The sequence below is a fragment of the Esox lucius genome, chromosome 4, assembly GCF_011004845.1.
Source record: "Esox lucius isolate fEsoLuc1 chromosome 4, fEsoLuc1.pri, whole genome shotgun sequence".
In the NCBI taxonomy this organism is placed as follows: domain Eukaryota; kingdom Metazoa; phylum Chordata; class Actinopteri; order Esociformes; family Esocidae; genus Esox; species Esox lucius.
In genome coordinates, this window is record NC_047572.1 from 34,581,445 (window position 1) to 34,598,020 (window position 16,576).

Here is a 16,576-nt window from a genome sequence, read left to right on the forward strand (position 1 = left end):
CTAGAGAGATAGGACACAATAATTTGTTTCAATATACTTGACTGGCGTTCATTTCTGAGAATCTGTTTGTTAATTTAGTTATAATTTAACTAAAGTAAAATCCAGAAATGGGGTGATGTACATTAGTTCTGGTGCAATGTTACAAGTCGGCCACCGGAGGGTGTGCTGAGACCCCTTTTGACCCTGACCTGGTATGACAGCATAACCACTGGTAACTGATGATGGCGACATTCTAATGGAATCTGACGTGCTGATTACTGAGATACATTGTCGATATTTCAAAATGACAAAATGATCAGACGACCAACATCACAATGACTGTTCTAGAACGTATCTTGAAAGTTACATTGGTATACTTTTTATGTTCTCGACTACGCCTTTACTAGTTACGGAGGTAAGGCCAATCCGTGTTCAACTTTGTGCTAATGTTCAAATGACGGTGATTCAGCGAGCAAGTGAGGGAGGGAGTGAAAATAAAGGAAAAGACGAAGAAATACAGACGGAGAGAAAAGGGGCGGGTAAGGATATGAGGGGCGGAGGAAGCATTATTGGTGCATCGTTGAGGGTAGGAGACAATCTGCACCGCAAGGACCGGACTCAGAAGAGAGGAAGTTATTTTGTGATTAATCGGTTCTTTACTCGATTTGACTGGAGCTTCCGCGACAACACACTCAAACATGGTGATTAAAGTGTACATAGCATCTTCCTCTGGCTCCACCTCGGTAAGAACACAACAAACTACTATCGTACTGTTTTAGAACGATTCTGCAGGGGTTGTGTGTTATGCTGATGGTTATGATTATGATTGGAAGAATTAAGGTGTACTACTTTTGGAGCGTGGCAGGCTACAGGAAAGCAATACCGCCAGAGTTATTCCCTGTTTGCGAACACAGTTTGAACTGAAGTGGCTCCCTTTGTATCGTCTCAAAATGATCCATGTGTTACAGCCGATAGCATGCAGTGACAACAGGACATTAGGGAATGTAGTCCTCATTAGGGTTATCAACGTCCCCAAAATGCTGTCTGACATGACTCTGACAGTTAAACTTTTCACTTCCTGACACAGACTGCAGGAAACCAACACTGACCACAGAGAGACAGCCAGCATAGAGTAGATAGACAGCAGAGAGAGATTACACACAGACAGACAGCAGAGAGAGAGGGAGACACTGTAGAGACAGACAGCAGATATACAGCTAGCGGACCAAATACCCTGGTTGCCCCACAGCTCCTCTTAGACTTCCTGTCTGGCACTGAGTGGTTCTGAATGTAGGACTGGGTCTGGATGACTGGTTCTGGCTATTTGACTGTAACCAGTATCCTCATGCAGAAGTAACTGAATCACAGAAACAAAAATCATGTATAACTCATCTCAGTCATCTGAATTTTTTTTTTACTGTATGCAGTACAGCTGGCTAGTAGGTGTTTTTCTATATTAGCCTGTTTGGATTTACAAACCCATTGCACCTGTACCATGTATTTTAGCTGCTCTGTTTTTTCTTTACTGTTTATTATCTGCTTTGTTGGTCTTTCATTTGAGTGAATAAATAATCTAATTACAGGAAGCACAGCATCAGAGGACCTTGGAGAAACATGGAACTGAACTGTAGACACTGTACTGAACTGTAGACTACTGTACTGAACCCTAGTCTGTTGTACTGAACCCTAGTCTGTTGTACTGAACCCTAGTCTGTTGTACTGAACCCCCTCCTACTGTTTAGTGCTGAACTGATCTCTTGTCTAATGTACTGTACTGAACTCTGTACTGTGCTCAAGTCTAGCCTAATGTAGCATACTGTACCCCGTTCTACTGTACCTTACCTGTTTCTACGGTACTGTACTGAGCTCTACTGTACTGAACTGAACTCTTGTCTTCAGTGATACACACAGATCATATGCTAGGGAAAACCTGTCAATGGCCTTGTTAGTGCTGTGCAATTTGTGAATAATTTATTTTTTAGAAATGCTCTGCAGTTCCCAAACTATATGCTGATCACACGCAGTGATTATGCAAGTCAATGTAATTATACTGTTTTGTGTGTCTAGTGGTTATAACTGTATAACAAATTCACACCACACATTTAGAAGTGGAAAACATTGCAGCAATAGCCTCCTCTTCTGAACATGAGGCCTGTTGGTTGAATCATAACTGGAGTTATCAGTTCATTGTTGGTGGGCAGTGGGTCATTGGGCACTCAAGCCCTTAATGGGCTTGTTGAAATCTAGCATGCCAAAACACAAGGTATTTACAAAAATTATATTTGTGTTGGTTTCTCCCATTTCTCTCTGGATATCCTCTCAAGCACTGTCAGGTTGGATGGGGAACATCGCTTTTTCAGGTCTGTCCAGAGTTGTTCAATTGGTTTCAAGTCTGGGCTCTGGCTGGGCCACTCAAAGACATTCACATACTTGTCCTGAAGCCACTCCTGTGTTGTCCTGGCTGTGTGTTTAGGGTCATTGGCCCTCATTTATCATTATTGCGTAGAAACGGGCGTATATGTTGGCGTAAGATTTTGCTTACACTCCTCTCATCGCCTGATTTATGAAACTGTGCGTACCTTTAAAATCCAGGTGTACGCAATACCTTCCCTTGATAAATGCCGCGGCTGAAAACGATCGTCATTAGAATAACACCAGTGCACGAGGGAACAGCAGCAGGGGCTGAGTATACTACACATTTTTTACTTGAGACAGGTCAAAATAAAAGTCCCGTCTCTTCACACATGCGCACAATTAACTCTTGCACAATTTTGGGTATACAACAGTCAGTATCATAATTAAACAACATAATATAACATAAATGATGAGAACATATAACTCAACATGCGCATTTCCGCACTAACTCAAAACGTGCGTACACCACCTCCTGAGCTGGCGTAGGATTTGAGAGTGCTGTACGCCAACGTCCATATTGATAAATCTCAAAGTCACCGTGGTTTTGGGTGTACGCCAGGTGTACGCTGGAAATTTGGTGTACGTACTTTTGATAAATGAGGGCCATTGTACTGTTGGAAGGTGAACCTTCTCCCTGGCCTTTACATTCTCCAGTGTGCTTAGGACTTTTATTTCTATCTTTATATCGTAACTAGTCTCCTACTCCCTGCCATTGAAAAACAGCCCCACAGCATGTTGCTGCCATTTTAGGAATGGTACTGTCCAGGTGATTTAAGGTGCCTGGTTTCCTAAGACCAGTTCATCTTGTTTCTTATGGTGTCAGAGTCCTTCAGGTGCATTTTGGCTATCTCCAATTGGGTGGTGGTTTCCCTCTGGACAGCTTAAAACAGATCATGAGACAATTTATAAGGCCAGAGAAATCTGAGTAATTTTTAATGTTTGTTTATCGTTACTCTTTAATTCAAGTTCATACATAGCAAGCTGGTTTTGTTTAGCAGTATCAAATAATCTCTAGATTGAAAACTATTATTAGCAGGTCATTCTGCCAGGTATGTATTAGCTACTAAGTAGTTGACATTTTAATTCAGAAGGTTTGTATCTACCAACAAGAATGTTTGGATTAACCTAATTGCTAACGGCTACACACAGCACAGATTTAGGCCCTGTTGCCTCTTCAGAAAGTTGCAAAAATACAGACCACTTATGCAATATGTTACTGTTTTATGGGTATATCATTTAATTTACAGTATGTTTTGTTGATTCCCTACTAATTCCAATATGTTTTGAAATATTGTGAATTCTGTTTCAATGTCTCAATCCCTTGATTCTGTCCATGTTAAAATCTCAGATTTCATTATGGACTGGTTTGTTTCTACCTTAACTGACTTGTTGGTTCACTAACTGATTAACAGGCTGACTGGTTAACTGAATAGCTGACTGTCTGACTGAATAACAAGTTAGTAGTGTGTCTGTTGACATGTCAGCAGTGTGTCTGTCTTGTCTGGTCAGTATTGGTTAGTTAATATTTCTTATCAGGAGATATTTGAATCACACCCAGTTGGATTCCCAGCCAACAGACTGATAACAGACTTTAAACTGCCCAAGCTGCCCTAAACCTGACAGCACTGTAATGTCATTTACCAGACAATAGGACACTCAGTGTGCCGGGAGGGAGAGGAGTGGTTGGACACATTGAGTGAAGAGGAGAGCAGAAAGAGAGTGGAATGTTCAGTCCCCCTCCCAGGGGTTTGGGCCGGAAGTGATCACAGATCTTAATGTTTTGAAGAGGGGGAGAGAATGAGAAGGGGAGAGATTGAAAAAGAGGTAGAGAGAGAAAGGGAGAGGCAGAGAAGGGGGGAGAGAAGAAAAGGGTGGGAGCGAGGGAAGGGGTGAGAGGGAGAGTTTAGAAATAATCCAGATGGTCAGAGTTTGTTTACAGTCGGCCAGTGGAATGCTGCTACAGAGGAAACCTTTGACTCGAACCCAGAATGTGAATTTCTCATCTACACATTATTATTATTGTTGTTATTATTATTAATACTATAAGGGTCCTAAAACAGCTGAGTTACACTACATGTGTAAGTGGCTGAATGAATAAGGAAACAGGGCATCCACATCTTTGCTGTCTGTGTTTTGCTCACTTGTCTCTACAGTGTAGGGGCTAGGGTGTTGTCTCTACAGTGTAGGGGCTAGGGTGTTGTCTCTACAGTGTAGGGGCTAGGGTGTTGTCTCTACAGTGTAGGGGCTAGGGTGTTGTCTCTACAGTGTAGGGGCTAGGGTGTTGTCTCTACAGTGTAGGGGCTAGGGTGTTGTCTCTACAGTGTAGGGGCTAGGGTGTTGTCTCTACAGTGTAGGGGCTAGGGTGTTGTCTCTACAGTGTAGGGGCTAGGGTGTTGTCTCTACAGTGTAGGGGCTAGGGTGTTGTCTCTACAGTGTAGGGGCTAGGGTGTTGTCTCTACAGTGTAGGGGCTAGGGTGTTGTCTCTACAGTGTAGGGGCTAGGGTGTAGCATCTACAGTGTAGGGGCTAGGGTGTAGCATCTACAGTGTAGGGGCTAGGGTGTAGCATCTAGTGTGTAGGGGCTAGGGTGTAGCATCTAGTGTGTAGGGGCTAGGGTGTAGCATCTAGTGTAGGGGCTAATGTACTAAATCTGTGCTGTCAGCATTCCACACAAACAGCCAGATTATGGAATTTTGTATCACCACACAGACAAACACACAATACTATGTCATTACTGTTGGTCTGAGGGAACTGGATGGAGAGAAACTAGGAAAGGAGTGTGAAGAAGGACGGGAGGGTCTACTTCTGCAATTAGTGTCGAGGACAGATGGAGTTTGGCCAGGTTTTCCTCTAAACTAATTTAGTTTGGCTCCTGGACAATAGACCTCTGTTTATGATTAGTGGGGAGGAGAGTTTGGTGTCACTTCTTTACAGATTTGTTCCAGCATGCTCTGTGGTTGTAGATGGTAGTTGTAGTTCCACAGGTCCACCTGCACTCTCTCTGACATAGTTCTGTCTCAGTTCTTTAAGTTGACCTGGCATGTCATGATTTAAACAGCAAAGCTGTTAAAAGGGAAATTCACCCAATTTATTTATGTACATGTATTTATAACATTTTTTCATTAGTGAGACATTGAGTTGTAACACTTTGCTGAGTGTTTACAAGACATTTTCTAGAATGCAAGAAAATCACTTCCCTAAGCATGTTCTAAAGTGTGTGCGTGCGTGCACGTGTGGGTGCTTGTGGAGGTGGGTGGCATCCATCATATTTGCAGATACTTAAAAACAATGTAAACTTCACCTTTAATGTAGCTTAGTCAGTTAACAGACAGAACGACTGGTATGATGTCATTGTTTCATTGTCAATAAAACTTTATTACATGTGGACGCTGTATAACTGAGGGTGTATATCAGTGTGTGTAGGAGCGGCCTCAGGTTGTTTATGTGACCAACTGAATGGTTCCCTACCACCCAGTATTTCCTGATTCCTTATTGGACCATCCTTGCTTCCTGGTCCCCTCTAAATTGTACTGCACCTGGGTTGCTTTGATAGCCCATCCTGCCTCAGATACCTGGTTAGACGACTATAGTCTAGTCACCTCGTCCACTTGGTCAGACGGCTATAGACCAGTCACCTCGTCCACTTGGTCAGACGGCTATAGACCAGTCACCTCGTCCCCTTGGTCAGACGGCTAAAGACCAGTCACCTCGTCCACTTGGTCAGGCGGCTATAGACCAGTCACCTCGTCCACTTGGTCAGGCGGCTATAGACCAGTCACCTCGTCCACTTGGTCAGGCGGCTATAGACCAGTCACCTCGTCCACTTGGTCAGACGGCTATAGACCAGTCACCTCATCCACTTGGTCAGACGGCTATAGACCAGTCACCTCATCCACTTGGTCAGACGGCTATAGACCAGTCACCTCATCCACTTGGTCAGGCGGCTATAGACCAGTCACCTCGTCCACTTGGTCAGGCGGCTATAGACCAGTCACCTCGTCCACTTGGTCAGGCGGCTATAGACCAGTCACCTCATCCACTTGGTCAGACGGCTATAGACCAGTCACCTCATCCACTTGGTCAGACGGCTATAGACCAGTCACCCCATCCACTTGGTCAGATGGCTATAGACCAGTCACCTCGTCCGCTTGGTCAGACGGCTATAGACCAGTCACCTCGTCCACCTGGCCAGACAATGCAGCTTCGGTTCTATCTGTGTTTTCTGTTGTTAGGAGTTCAGCAGATCTCCTAGGTGTATCAACTTCCACGATAACTTGCTGATTTAGGGCCTGAGGGTGTCTGGGGTTTAGGGGCTGAGGGTGTCTGGGGTTTAGGGTGTCTGGTTTAGGGTCTGTCTATTTATGATATAGTGCTAGTTCCTCACAGAACTAAGTTACTTCCTCAATGAACAGTATCAGAAAAACAATGTTTGTGTCAGACTCTACATTAATATATTACACTGAAATAAACCTCTCCTTCCTCTCCCACTCCCTCACCCCAGATAAAGAAGCAGCAACAAGATGTGATGGGCTTCCTGTCAGCCAATAAGATTGAGTTTGAGGAGTGTGATATTGCAGCCAATGAGGAAAACAGGAAGTGGATGAGAGAGAATGTTCCGGAGGAGGCTCGTCCCGCCGCTGGCAACCCTCTACCACCTCAAATCTTCAACCAGGACAAATACTGCGGGGTGAGACAGATACACACAGGACAAATACTGCGGGGTGAGACAGATACACACAGGACAGATACTGCGGGGTGAGACAGAGAGACACACAGGACAGATACTGCGGGGTGAGACAGAGAGACACACAGGACAGATACCGCGGGGTGAGACAGAGAGACACACAGGACAGATACCGCGGGGTGAGACAGAGAGACACACAGGACAGATACCGCGGGGTGAGACAGAGAGACACACAGGACAGATACCGCGGGGTGAGACAGAGAGACACACAGGACAGATACCGCGGGGTGAGACAGAGACACACACAGGTGTCATTGCATGGATGTTGAATTGTAATCCACTTGTATGTTGAATTAACTAATAGTAGCATTGTTTTATGAAGAACCTTGTTCCCAACCACTTCTGAAAAGACTGAGAGGTCTGGTAGAAAATGCATCCAACTTTTTACTGAAACACCATTGAGAATTAATGAGATTAGTTAGAAAAGTGCAATACATAATTTAGATTGTCAAAAACGTAAGGGATTAGTGCAACAAGGTCCCTGGTAGGCGGGGGGGTTATGGTTAGTGATGGGTCACAGAGTTTTCAGAGTCAGAGTTCAGCAGGGTTACAGTAGCTGAGAAGAAGCTGTTTCTGAGCCTGCTGTTGTGTGAACGAAGAAAACTGTACCACCTGCCTGATGGTAGGAGGGCAAACAATTTGTGGCCTGGATGTGAAGGATCCTTGATGATCCTGCGCGCCCTGTGCAGACACTGTTTACACTGGAGGTCTAAGATGGCAGGAAGCTGGGCACCAGTGATGTGCTGGAGGTTTAAGATGGCAGGAAGCTGGGCACCAGTGATGTGCTGGGCGGTTTTCACAACTCATTGCAGGGCCTTCCGGTTGGACACTGAGCAACTGCTAAACCCAATTGTGACACTGTTAGTCACAATGCTCTTGATTGTGCAGCGGTAAATGTTCATAAGGATCTTGGAGGACTGGCAGGCTTAAGCCTCCTCAAAAAGTACAGGAGCTGCTGCGCCTTTTTGACCAGAGCTGAGATGTTGAGGGTCCAGGAGAGGTCCTCAGATGTGGACACGCAGTAATTTGAAGCTGGACACACTCCACCTCAGTGCCATCCATGAGAACTGGGGCTTGATTGCAGCCTTCAGACATCATGTAATCCACAATGAGCTCCTTGTTTTTCTTTGCGTTGAGGGCCAGGTTGTTGTCAGCACACCATGACGCCAGGAACCTGACCTCCCTGTAGGCTTACTCATCACTGATCAGGCCTACCACCGTGGTGTTGTCGGCGAACTTGACGATGGTAATAATAATAAAACCAAAAATGTATATAGCGCTTTTCAAAGACCCAAAGACGCTTTACAATACATTGGAGTTTATGGAGAGATGAAGTGTTAAATTAGAGAATTGTAATAGTCAAGACGGGCAGAAATGAATGCATGTATTAGGGTTTCAGCGGCAGTGCGGGAGGTTATGAATGCATGTATTAGGGTTTCAGTAGCAGTGCGGGAGGTTATGAATGCATATATTAGGGTTTCAGTAGCAGTGCGGGACAGGGAAGACTGTAACTTGGTAATATTGCAGAGTTGGAAGAATGAAGATTTTTGTCTGTTTTATGTGTTGTTGGAAGCTGAGTGAGGAGTCCAGTATGACACAGAGGTTGCGTGCATGAGGGGATGGAGATACAACAGAGTCATCAATAGTGAGGGTGAAGGTGCTGGCTTTGGTTAGTGTTAGTGTGGATTTTATACCAAGTAGTAGAAGTTCAGTTTTGTCACCGTTAAGCTTGAGGAAGTTCTGCTGCAGCCAGGTTTTTATTGTTGCCTGGCAAGTTTCAATATGAGACAGAGGAGGGTTGGTGAGAGATTTAGTGCTGAAATAGATCTAAGGTTCATCGGCGTAGCAGTGGAAGTCCAGTTTAAGGTGACGGAGGATCTGACCAAGGGGGTGGATGTAGAGCAGGGGCCCAAGAACGGAACCCTGGGGGACATCCTGTGTGACGACAGCTGAGTCAGACTTATAACCATGGACCGAAATGTTGTGAGTACGGTTGGTGAGGTATGAGTGTAGCCAGGAAAGTGCGGCTCCCTCAACACCCAAGTCTTTGAGCCTGTGAGGAGGATCTGGTGATTGACTGTGTCAAAGGCAGCACTCAGGTCAAGCAGGATAAGGATGTTGAGGCCGCCAGCATCAGCAGAGACAAGAAAGTCATTAACAACTTTGAGGAGGGCAGTTTCAGTACTGTGAAGTGGTCGGATGTATGGACAGAGAGCAGGAAGGCAGGCCTTAATGAGAGTGGCAGGAAGGGGATCCAGGGAGCAGGTTTTTCTTTTTGAAGATAAAACAAGTTTAGTGATAAATGGTGAGTTGACTAGGGTGAAGGTGCTCAGGAGGGTTTGTAAAACAGGAGAGGGTAGGTAGTTGACAGTGGAAGAAGGAACTGGGGGAAATGGTTTACCAATGAAGCATTAATGTGAGTAATCTTGTCCTTAAAGAACTGAAGAAAAGAGTTTGCGAGCACAGTGGATGGTGTGGAGGGCTCACTGCGTTGTAGGAAGAGTTTGCACAGTGGATGGTTTGGAGGGCTCACTGCGTTGTAGGAGGGGTTTGCATAGTGGATGGTGTGGAGGGCTCACTGCGTTGTAGGAGGGGTTTGCATAGTGGATGGTGTGGAGGGCTCACTGCGTTGTAGGAAGAGTTTGCACAGTGGAGGGTTTGGAGGGCTCACTGCGTTGTAGGAGGGGTTTGCATAGTGGATGGTGTGGAGGGCTCACTGCGTTGTAGGAGGGGTTTGCACAGTGGATGGTTTGGAGGGCTCACTGCGTTGTAGGATGGGTTTGTTGATAGTGGAGAACAAAGTCCGGGAGTTTGTGTTGGAGGTTTTCATGGTGTCAGAGATGAAAGGGGTTCTGGCAGCATGAAGAGCATCTCGGTACAAGGAGAGGGGAAGCTTATAGGCTTCAGCATGAACAGTTAGGCCAGTTCTGGTTTGATGTTCAAGCCGGCAGCCCTCCTGCTTCATGGCATGGAGCTCCGATGTAAACCAGGGTGAAGAGGATGTGAAGGTGACATTTTTTGTTTGAAGTGGGGCAATAGAGTTGAGGGCAGCAGATAGAGTAGTATTGAACTGGTTGGTGAGGTCTTCGGGTGTGCAAGGTCCAGGGGAAGGGCAGAACAGACTGCACGAGTGTCTGGGGTCGACAGCTTTTATATTGTGGAAGGAGATGAGTCGTTTCTCAGTATTGTGTGGTATGTTTGAGGAAAAACAGAAATTCAGGATCTTATGGTCAGATAAGAGGAACAGTGAAGGGAAGATGTGAGTGATGTTGAGGGCAATGATGCAAATTAGGTCAAGAATGTGGCCCTTGATGTGGGTTGGGAAATTGACATGTTGGGTGATATTAAAGCAGTCCAGGACAGCAGTGAAATCAGAGCTGGGATTGGAGCTTTAGGAGTCAATGAGAATGTTCATGTCGCCAACCAGCAGAAGGCGGGAGGAAAGTGATACTGCTATGGTGAGTAGTTCTGCTAGGTCCGAAAGAAATTAATCATTGTTTTTTAGAGGTCGATAAAGTAGAATAGTGGTGAGGGAACAGGCTGATTTGTAAGCGATGTATTCAAATGAGAGAAATGGGGGAAGAGACAGCTGAGTTACTTTATAAATGGATTTGTGCAAAACAGCAAGGCCACCACCGTGGCCGAGGCGGGGTTGGCACAGATAGCTATAACCAGTGGGAGGAGCTAGATTCAGGGAGGCGGGGTTGGCACACATAGCTATAACCAGGGGGAGGAGCTAGATTCAAGGAGGCGGTGTTTGCACAGATAGCTATAACCCGGGGGAGACAGTTTATAGTTTGTTAATAGTTTCCAGGGTGAAGGGAGAGTATTGATTGTTACAAGTTAAAACTGCAGGAGAGAATCATAGTAATCCAGGGGTAGGTGTTGTCAGGAGGAGCATGGGGAGCAGAGTTGGCAGGTACATGACGACAAGATGAGTTAGCAGTAGATGAGTTAGCAATAGCATAGATGAGACAACCGGGCCAGGCCAACTCACACCAACCAGTGGCAAGGCCGACAAACATAAACCCAGAAAAAGCACAACCTCGCCAGAACAACAAATACAAGGAGAAAGTGTAAACTTAATCAATGTAAGTGATAACTGGGGCACAATAGTGGCACCCAGGAGGTGACCAGGATGCCAGAACAAGAGCCAAAGAGAGAATACCTTCAGGAGAGAAGCCGTGGAGCTAGCCTGTGAGTAGGCAGTGGGTTGGGGAGGTGGGGCCTCAAGCTTGGTACAGCAGGAGAGAGGTCCAATGATGGAAGTCCACAGGGAGTTGATAAATAAATCCACAAGTAACTTAATCCAGTTGGGAGGTGGTAGTCCAGTCTTGGTGTGGAAAATGTTTTCTGCACAGATTTTAGTTCTAGCATTGCAGAGGTTCAGCTAGTGTCGCGGTCAGGAGCTAAACAAGAGCTGAAACACTGATAGCTAGCTAAGTCCCAGCTCACTTCATACAGAAAAGAGGTAGAAGACGTAAAACAAGACAATAAACTAGACAAGTACAAAAAACAGTTCCGAAGAGAAGCGGCAGTCCAATGCAACGCCAGCAGCTACTCTCTGTGGAGAAAACAAACCATGATTTCTCGAGGCTTTGAAACCTACTGCACAGTGGTATCCACAAGGTGGTGTGCTGAGCCCCCTCCACCCATCAGGATCAGGGTAGAGGGGGCTCAGCACACAGCCTTGTGGAACACCAGTTCTCAGGATGTTCAGGAACAGTTGTCTAACCTGATAACCAACAGACCCCAGTCTAAGTCCAAAGTCCAGTTGCAGAGAGAGGGGCTGATTCCCAGGTCATGGAGTTTGTTGACCAGCCTATGGAGGGGATGACTGTGCTGAATGCTGGGCTGAAGTCTATGAATATTGTTCTCACATACAGTGGGGAGAACAAGTATTTGATACACTGCCGATTTTGCAGGTTTTCCCACTTACAAAGCATGTAGAAGTCTGTCATTTTCATCATAGTTACTCTTCAACTGTGAGTGACGGAATCTAAAACTAAAATCCAGAAAATCACATTGTATGATTTTTAAGTAATTAATTAGTATTTTATTGCATGACATAAGTATTTGATACATCAGAAATGCAGAACTTAATATTTGGTACAGAAACCTTTGTTGATGCCCCACTAGGTGAGATCTTGCATGGAGCCCCAGACCGAGGGAGATTGACCGTCATCTTGAACTTCTTCCATTTTCTAATAATTGCGCCAACAGTTGTTGCCTTCTCACCAAGCTGCTTGCCTATTGTCCTGTAGCCCATCCCAGCCTTGTGCAGGTCTACAATTATATCCCTGATGTCCTTACACAGCTCTCTGGTCTTGGCCATTGTGGAGAGGTTGGAGTCTGTTTGATTGTGTGTGGACAGGTGTCTTTTATACAGGTAACGAGTTCAAACAGGTGCAGTTAATACAGGTAATGAGTGGAGAACAGGAGGGTTCTTAAAGAAAAACTAATAGGTCTGTGAGAGCCGGAATTCTTACTGGTTGGTAGGTGATCAAATACTTATGTCATGCAATAAAATGCAAATTAATTATTTAAAAATCATACCATGTGATTATCTGGATTTTTTTTTTTGATTCCGTCTACATGCTTTGTAAGTAGGAAAGTAGGAAGTAGGAAAACCTGCAAAATCGGCAGTTTATCAAATACTTGTTCTCCCCACTGTAAATGGGACACCAAATGATGACTTCAAGGCTGCAAAACCTCTACATTTAGAAAGCGATAAATGCTAACATTTATGGATGTGTTTTTGTTGTTGTTGTTTGGCAGACTAAGCAACTAAACAACTGGGTCACATCTGTAGCAACAAAAATAATGACTAAGCATAAATGTAATTCATAAAATGTAATTAAAAATAAACACATATAGAACACATTTATATAGAACTTTTTAAACAAATGGAACAAACAACCATCTTGCATCTAATCAAAATAATTAATAAAACATTTAAATACTAAAACATTTGTTTGTATTCTGTAGTATAAACGGAATAAACACTTCCATTCTGAACAATGAAATCAGTGGAGGGACTTAGCTGTACTTTGTCCCATTCCATTTCCCGGTATTTCAAAGGTAGTGTACAGAACGGAACTGTTCATCCATTACACATATTGTTTGGGCTCCGCTGGTTGCCCTTTTCTCAAGGCTACAGGTTGCTTATCTTGCTGCTGCATTTGGCCATTAAGGAGTTTCTCAACATTGAATTAGATTTCATATCTTTCTGTATTCATCTGAGGGAAATATATGTCTCTGTGCTCTCTGTCACTTTGTGTCTCCTGTAGAATTATGAGGCGTTCTTTGATGCCAGGGAAGACAACGCTGTCTATGCTTTCCTGGGTCTAACTGCTCCTCCTGGATCTAAGGTATGACCCGCGCCCGGCATGCCCGCGCCCGGCGTGCCCGCGCCCGGCGTGCCCGCGCCCTGTGTCTCTGCAATGCCAACCCTGGGCCACAAATGGAACTGCAGGGAGGTTTGGTTTATTAGGTTAATGCTGTGAGGTCTGTTTTAACATTCTCTTTCTCTCCAGTCATTTATCAGGAGGGTTTGCACCCTACATGCAATGTCTCTTCAAAATGTTTTATTGTAAGCTATAGAGCAACACACTTGGTTAAACTGTTTGAATCACATGAATTGAATGACTTCTTGAAACTGAACGGCTGTGGCCTTGGTGCACCTCATTGTCAGATCTGCATGTCCAGCTGGAGCAGGGGTTCTAATCCCACCTGCTGCTCTTTCAGCAAAAACACTTTATCTTTCCCTACTATGTCTATCAAATAAAGCACACAAATTAAACAATAACTAAGAGGTAAATGATCAGACAGTCAGCTTTAATTCAAGGATCTTTACATCTATAAACTGTAAACTGTGATGGAATCAGCACACATTAAAGGAATGACGCTTTATAAACATCTATAAACTGTAAACTGTGATGGAATCAGCACACATTAAAGGAATGACGCTTTATAAACATCTATAAACTGTAAGCTGTGATGGAATCAGCACACATTAAAGGAATGACGCTTTATAAACATCTATAAACTGTAAGCTGTGATGGAATCAGCACACATTAAAGGAATGACGCTTTATAAACATCTATTTTATTTCTGTTTAGACCCCAGGACAAGTATTTATTATCCTAATATTAATTATACTAATAAATACAATTTCTAAACTGTACCTCTCTCGACCCCTCTCTCTCTCTCGACCCCTCTCTCTCTCTCGACCCCTCTCTCTCTCGACCCCTCTCTCTCTCTCGACCCCTCTCTCGACACCTCTCTCTCTCGACACCTCTCTCTCTCGACCCCTCTCTCTCTCTCGACACCTCTCTCTCTCGACCCCTCTCTCGACACCTCTCTCTCTCGACCCCTCTCTCTCTCGACCCCTCTCTCTCTCTCGACCCCTCTCTCTCGACACCTCTCTCTCTCGACACCTCTCTCTCTCTCGACCCCTCTCTCTCTCGACCCCTCTCTCTCTCTCGACCCCTCTCTCTCTCTTGACCCCTCTCTCTCTCTTGACCCCTCTCTCTCTCTCGACCCCTCTCTCTCTCTACACCTCTCTCTCCCCCCTGGACCCCCCCAGGAGGCAGAAGCTCTAGCCAAGAGGGAGCAGCAGCAGCAGTAGTCAGTCTCGCCTGAACCACGCCACCTCTTGCCAGAGCACAAACTGGACCCCCCACCCCAGGGACCCCACCCAGGGACCTTACCCCAGAGCCCCCCCAAATTCCTTATTCATCAACACTGTCATGACTGTTAGGGTTTTGTTAAGGTTGATTGTTTGTTCCAGATGTGTAGTTTAAAGTTGATTATATGTTTGTTTGATGTTTAATAAGTGTCATGATTTAGCTATGCCTTAGCAGCTGAGTGTGAGGAGGTACTGAAGCAGAGCATGCTGGCCTCTCTGCTCTCTGTCTTATTTTTCTGAATATGATTCCTCTTGGACAGTGGTTTTGAACCTCTTCCAAGGCTTTCCAGGTATTTGATCTATCATAGAGGTTTCACACCTAATTCAGCTTACAATCAAGCACTTCATAAGTGAATTATGGTACATATTTCAAGGCTAGAGCAAAATTATGAAAATGTCCTGTTCTTTAGGAGAGGATGAATAACAGTCAATGTCACGTTGTGGCGCAGCAAAGTGCACTTGAGCTGACATGATCTCCACACACGTCTGGAAAACGGCCTTAACCCCTCAAGGTTTCTGCAGATATCTAAAATACTTGTTCTTACTGTGGCAATCATGACAGTTTTGCATGGCAATAGCCAAGGTATGTGGACAGTTCCTCTAAAATACACGGGGCAGAAAAACTTTTGTTGCCACGTGGTTTGATTTTACTATATTAAGCGCTGAATGTGGGGCGATTGGTTGACATATTTTTGCTGCACAATGGCTCAGTTTGATAATTCCACAATTGTATGTAGAAATAGTGCAGTGATCAGTAGCCTGGTTCTGCAGGCAACATCCCAGAATCATGGAGGGACAGTTTTGTGCTTTTGATTGAATCCTAATGTGTATGTATTATCAGAGCAGCACCGAATGTTTACCAAAAGAATGTTGCCTTCCTTCTCATTCTAATCTGGATCTTGTATGAGTTACCTGTTGTATTTATTTCTGTTGTGTTTCGACATCCGACTCTTTTCTATCAGATTAAATGTAAGAAAGATAAAGCATGATGTAACAAAATACAATATGCCAAAATGTACATTCATATGTAACAATTAGAGGGAGTCTGTTGTTGTTGTAAACATCGATAGCAGCAAATTATCAGAATGTTCCATATTATCAAAATTATCCATATTATCAAAATTATTCATATTATCAAAATTATTCATATTATCAAAATTATTCATGTTATCAGAATGTTCCATATTATCAAAACGATCTGTATTATGAACTTGATCCATACTGTCAAAGATACCCATTCTGTCATAAATCACTGCACTCCTCCTCTACTTCCCCATAAACAATAGGCTTTTTTATGTACAATAAACACTTGATTTACAGAACCTGAGATTTGTTTTCTATTCATGTATGTTCACATTTACTTAAGTATTCAGACCCTTTCCCTCAGTACTTTGTTGAAGCACCTTTGCCAGAGGTTAGAGCCTTTGGTCTGGGATGTGACACTACAACCTTGGGTCGCCTGTATTTTGGGGATTTCCTCCATTCTGCAGTTTCTCTCAAGCTCTGTCACATTGGATGGGGAACATTGCACCTGAAATCAATTTTCCAGTGTAATAACAAAGGGTTTGAATACTTTTATAAATAGGAAAATCCTTTTTTTTTAATGCAATTGCAAACATTTCTGAACTCTGTTTTTGATTGGTCATAAGGAGGTATTGTGTGTAGATTGAAGAGGAAAAAATAAATGTAATCAATTTTAGAATGAGGCTGTCTTCTAACAAAATGTGGTAAAAGTGAATGGGCCTGAAT

The 16,576-nt window shown here is 44.2% G+C and overlaps 1 protein-coding gene across 1 annotated transcript; it reads left to right on the forward strand.

Annotated features, from left to right (window-relative positions):
- Nucleotides 1–256: 256 nt before the first annotated feature.
- On the forward strand, nt 257–16,149 carry sh3bgrl (SH3 domain binding glutamate-rich protein like). The gene is made up of 4 exons (XM_013131271.4): nt 257–722; nt 6,895–7,080; nt 13,428–13,508; nt 14,726–16,149. The coding sequence occupies exons 1-4, from the start codon at nt 678–680 to the stop codon at nt 14,765–14,767; spliced, it is 354 nt and encodes a 117-aa protein (XP_012986725.2). The 5' UTR covers nt 257–677; the 3' UTR covers nt 14,768–16,149.
- The last annotated feature ends 427 nt before the right edge of the window (nt 16,150–16,576 follow it).

Excerpts from the sequence above, each read along its gene's own strand:
- sh3bgrl (XM_013131271.4), top strand. The coding sequence starts at position 678 with ATGGTGATTAAAGTGTACATAGCATCTTCCTCTGGCTCCACCTCG. Across the intron at positions 7,081-13,427 it reads ACCAGGACAAATACTGCGGG|AATTATGAGGCGTTCTTTGA; the intron begins GTGAGACAGATA and ends TGTCTCCTGTAG. Across the intron at positions 13,509-14,725 it reads CTGCTCCTCCTGGATCTAAG|GAGGCAGAAGCTCTAGCCAA; the intron begins GTATGACCCGCG and ends GGACCCCCCCAG.